At 46.8% G+C, this 5,344-nt stretch overlaps 1 protein-coding gene across 1 annotated transcript; it reads left to right on the top strand.

The window, feature by feature from the left end:
• Positions 1 to 1,448: 1,448 nt before the first annotated feature.
• Positions 1,449 to 2,714, top strand: LOC127848954 (uncharacterized). The gene is made up of 2 exons (XM_052381679.1): positions 1,449 to 2,147; positions 2,475 to 2,714. Exons 1-2 carry the CDS (start codon positions 1,449 to 1,451, stop codon positions 2,712 to 2,714), a joined length of 939 nt encoding a protein of 312 aa, XP_052237639.1.
• Positions 2,715 to 5,344: the final 2,630 nt, after the last annotated feature.

The raw sequence follows: 5,344 nt of genomic DNA, 5'->3' as shown, positions 1-5,344 counted from the left end.
GGCAGGTTCTGGTCAATCCTGAAGATCGAAAGAAGACTGCGTTTGTGACCAAATATGGGTTGTTTGAACATGTGCGTATGGGTTTTGGAATGAGCAATTCTCCCGCCACATTTTCCCGGGTTATCAACCTAGTGTTGCGTGGGCTGACATGGAAGACGGTGCTTGCGTTCCTAGATGATGTCCTGGTCCTAGGTCAAGATTTTGATAGTCATTTGAGAAACTTGATAGACACTTTACGTCGATTCAGACAACACGGTTTAAAGTTGAAGCCCCAGAAATGCATTCTCTTTCAACGGGAAGTGGAGTTTTTGGGCCAGACCGTTACCAGTAACCAGCTGAAGATGACTTCAAAAGATATACAGACAGTTGCTGAGTGGCCCGTTCCAGTTTCATCTAAAGATGTAGAAAGGTTCCTTGGATTGGCTAATTACCATCGTTCATTTGTTAAGGACTTTGCACAATTGGCTCAACCTTTATACAATTTAACAGGAAAGAATAAATTTCGGTGGAATGAGGAAGAACAAGAGGCTTTTGAGGCATTAAAGAAGGCACTTACTCATCCGCCAGTATTGAGCCTTCCAAACAGTAAAGATCCATTTATTTTGGATACAGATGCTTCAGACGTGGCCATTGGTGCTGAACTTATCCAGTTGCAAAACGGGGAAGAAAGAGTTATTGCTTATAGCAGTCTGTCTTTAACCCCAGAACAGCGAAAGTATTGCACAACCAGAAAGGAACTATTGAGCATTGTAAGATTTACCAGTCATTTTCGGTATTATTTGCTGGGGCACATGTTTACAGTGCGAACAGATCATTCCAGTCTGACGTGGTTACTGAAGTTCAAGGATCCCCAAGGACAGTTGGCTAGATGGATTGAAGAGTTGTCCCAATACCACATGGTTATTCAACATCGGCCGGGTAAGAAACACGGTAATGCAGACAGTTTATCCCGAAGGCCTGATGATCTGGTTCCCTGTTCGTTTTACGTAGCGGGTATTCGTCCAGAGCACTTGCCATGTGGGGGTTGTCATTACTGCAAACGTGCGGATGAGCAATGGGGGAGTTTCACTGAAAATGTGGATGATGCAGTTAATTTGTCCAATTTCACAAATAACCAGGTGAAGAAGGTTTTGGTGGAAACTGTATCAAGTACAAGTTCCAGTTTCAGTGCGCAAGTAAACGACAATGGTTTAGTCCATAATGAGGATTTAGGATTGAGTGAGGCTCATTTTGATATCATCAACGTGAGTGATCAGTGCATTAAAGTGTGTAATGTAAAGATGATGCAAGAAAGTACTGCAGAAATACCTACGTGTTGGGGTTTTACCCTGGAAGAACTACAGGTTGAGCAGAGTAAGGATAAAAATTTGACCATTATTATCGAGTGGCTGTTAAAGGGCAAAGAGCCTGATGAAGGAATTTAGCGAGGAAATGAACACTGCCTGATGATGGTAGATCAATTCACGAAATGGGTGGAATGCATACCATTACCCTCACAGAAAGCGGAAATAACTGCTCGGGCAGCAGTCGACGAGTTTTTCTCTCGATTTGGGTTCCCTTTACAGTTGTTCTCTGATCAGGGGCGTAATTTCGAAAGTAAACTGTTTGAAGCATTGTGTAAAGCACTTCATATCCATAAGGCAAGAACTACACCTTATAGGCCTTCTGCAAATGGACAAGTGGAACGCTTTAACAGGACATTGATGGATGCTGTGAGGTGTTTTTTGGGGAAATCTCAAATGAAATGGGATCTGCATGTGCAACAGATAGCTGGAGCAATTAGAGCCTCAGTTAACAGGAGTACTGGTTTTACCCCAAATATGCTCATGTTGGGCCGAGAAGTTACTACCCCAGCACAACTCATGTTTCCAAATGTGCATGATAAACATGAGGATTGTGAAACTTACGTGGCAGATTTGGTTAAAACCATGAAGGAAGCTCATGCGTCAGCTAGGTCCACATTGGAGACTTCTCAGAAACGCATGAAGCACTATTATGATCTACGGATCTTACAGCGCCCATATTCAGAAGGAGATGTAATATATCTTTTAGATACTGCAACTCTGAAGGGCAAGGCTCGTAAGTTGTGTTCACCTTGGAAAGGCCCAGCGGTTATCGTTAAGAAGTTGTCGGCTTACCTGTATCAGGTACGTTTGCGCAATTCTGTATCGATAGTAAACCACGATAGAATGATGCCATGTAGAGATCGGAGTCTCCCAGAATGGATTGCCAAAATTAAAAGGGGAGAGACATCCGGAACTCCAGAACAATAAAGTGAAGTGGATAATAAAGAGTACTGTGTTTGCAGGAAGCCGTATAGCGGTAGATTCATGATTCAGTGTGATTTCTGTGAGGAGTGGTATCATGGATCATGTGTCAATGTAACGGCGACAGAGGCGCTTGAAATAGATAAATACAAGTGCAGGGCCTGTAAACAAAAATGTTAAGATGCTAATTTAGAATTTCTGTTTCAGATTCTATCAGCAGATATGGCATCAGCTAAATCCACTAAAGATTTTCTGTTGGTAGCTGAAGACTACCTTAGTCGTGGTCAGGTGTATAGACCGGCAGGAGAGTTTGTCAAGAAACTGGCATTGTGTCCAAGTTGTTGTGGGGGAAAAAAGGAAGTGGAGCTTTTATTGGGAGTGGTCAGCCGGATGGTAGCTCTGGTGAAATCACAGTCAAACAAGCCTGGGGCGGCACGTAAAGCCTAACACCGCTTGGCTGAAGGAAACTGCACAGTCACTAGAGATGTACCAGCTGGTCGGCCGTGATTGGATAAGTTCTCACGTATGGAAGCTCCCAACATTACCTCCACCCAAACAACAGGAATATGATACAACTAGGGGACAGAGGGACATGCGATACCCAAAAGTATCAGAATTGTTACAGGCACCGGGGGAGGATGAAGTCCTGGACTATGAGGATTTGGATGAGGAAAAGTTGTTGGCCTCACCCGTTAACAGTAACAGTACAGGAAGTCCTCGTAGGTCACCTCGACTCCTGAAATCTGTCTCTCATACTCCTGAAATAAGGAAAGCTCCCACAAGTACGGAGGCCAAGCCCATGGAAGAGGAAACGGTGGTGACTTGTAGTCCGACCGCAGATCTCCCTACAGAGGCCCAGCCCATGGAAGTTGACGGCACGGTTGTGACTGGTAGTCCACCCAAGGACCGTACTTCTGAATTGCAGGACACAACAGCGGTGAGGGCTTGTAGCTCCACCCTGGATGTTTCAGGAATGTCAACTCTCCAGAAAGAGAAAGTGCAAGTGGCAAGTTCAGAAGGGGCTTCTAGCTCTTCTGAGGACCGGTCTCGATTCCAGTCGGCGGGTGCGCGTCCGAAGACTTATAGTCGTCGTGATGTGGAGGAGCCCGTTCGCCATGTACCGATGAAGAACCCGGAGTACTCTGTACGGACATCACTCCAGACAGGTGCAAGGTCAGAAGGGGCTTATAGCTCTTCTGAGGATCGGCCTCATCGGGTCCAGTGGGCGGACTCACGTCCGAAGATTTATAGTCATCGTGATGTGGAGCCTGCTCGTACAGTAAAGATAAAGAACCCGGAGTACCCAGTGGGGATTTTGAAAAGGAATTTTCCGGTGGGAAAGGGAGAAGAGTTGGTGATTTCCATGCCAGTGCTTAAAAGGGTTAAGACCTGCTATATCCTTGCCCACGCCAAAGAGAAGGCTGAAGAGCGCCGGGAGGGGGAGAAGAAACGTAGGAATCGCGGGATGGAAAAGACATGCTGGGTGCCGGGTTGTATGGAGAGGGCGAAGTATTTAAAAGCCCATGCTTTTATTGTGCATATCCCTTCCATATTCAGCGAAACGCTGGATTCTACTGATGAGCGATTACTCAGAGGGAGGAGGAGTGCACTAAGTCAGGCGGGAAGATGGCTTTTAGGTAAACCAGTTACGCTGGATGAGTTGGTGGCGTTTGTTGTAGTGCAGAAGATGCTGAGCACACTGGACAACACATCAATCTCGGAGCGGCAGGAGGCAGCTATGAAGGAGTTTTGTAAATTCCTTCATGAGCCTATTTCAGAGAAAGTTACCTTGGTACCGTGCAACTCTGTTGGTGCGCTACTGCACTGGAAGGTCTTGTTACTCCTTGCAGCTAGTTTATCAGAGGAAGAGAGGGCCTATTGGGTACTTAACTTCCAGGCCCCTGAAGATGCACAGCCGGTTGCCGAGGCCATACCAATCCAGCCTAAGTATCCTGAAGCGTTTGACGCCCATTTCCACCTTGACAGGACACTGCACAGGTTACAGCTTCAGCAAGGGGGAATGCAGGACATGATGGATGCAGTTCCGGTAGAGGAGAGTAGTCGAACATCCCTTGTAGGGTGCGTCTCTATCTACTGTGACCCAGAAACCTACCCGACGGATCAGCACCTGCGTGATTTGCCGCAATACATCTCCGTTGGGGTGGGTATCCATCCACGTCATGCGCGTTATAGCGTTGTTCGGGTTAATCAGGCAGTGGGAAGGTTCCAGAACCTGTTAGCGAATCCTCGCGTGGCGGTTTTTGGGGAGGTTGGACTTGATCACTCAGAGCCCATGAAGTACTGGGCATATCAAGTCGAGATGTTGGAGAAGATGTTACCGTTCTTGGAAGATAGACATGTGCTAGTGATTCACTGCCATGGAATGGAGGGGGATTGCGGTACAGAAGCGTTTCTTTTGCTCCTCCATGTCCTGAAGAGGTATGTGCGGACGCATCACCCGATACATCTGCATTGCTTCACTGGCAACAGGTATGTCCAGGATCGGTGGCTAGAGAGGTTCCCAGGGAAATACTTTGGGTTCACCAACAAGGTGAGGACATTCTCTCCGGACCAGATCGCGGCACTACAAAATGTCGAAGATAGTCGCCTTCTCCTGGAGACGGATGCTCCTTATTTTCCAGCACCTGGATCCAGAGTATCGTCACCCAGCCAGATATCCACAGTGGCCGAGGCGGTGGCAGCACTTCGAGAAACTACTGTGGAACATGTGTTGGAAATCTCCGTGGCCAATGGGAAACATCTGTACCAGTCCCAGTAGAGGTCAGTCAGGCTTTAAGCGCACTGGTCCTCATTTAGCGGGTTCCAGCTGGGTTTATAACTCGCCGGATACTTACAGTGTGAAGAATTAAGCCTTCTACAAGAAAACACTTCATCTTTTGGTTTCCAGCTGGGTTTATAACTCGCTGGGTATTTATCCAATCCAGTAAAGAAGAAGTCATTGGGTCTGTGGCTCATGACTGAAAAGCAACAAAATCCAAGCAGTTGCAACAAAGAAGACGGCCAGAAGTAGGGCTAAGAGCTCTAATTGGGAAAATCTTGACCACGGACTAAGGTAG

Source organism: Dreissena polymorpha, chromosome 10 (assembly GCF_020536995.1).
Source record: "Dreissena polymorpha isolate Duluth1 chromosome 10, UMN_Dpol_1.0, whole genome shotgun sequence".
Lineage (NCBI taxonomy): Eukaryota > Metazoa > Mollusca > Bivalvia > Myida > Dreissenidae > Dreissena > Dreissena polymorpha.
This window is presented reverse-complemented; position numbering and strand designations above follow the sequence as displayed.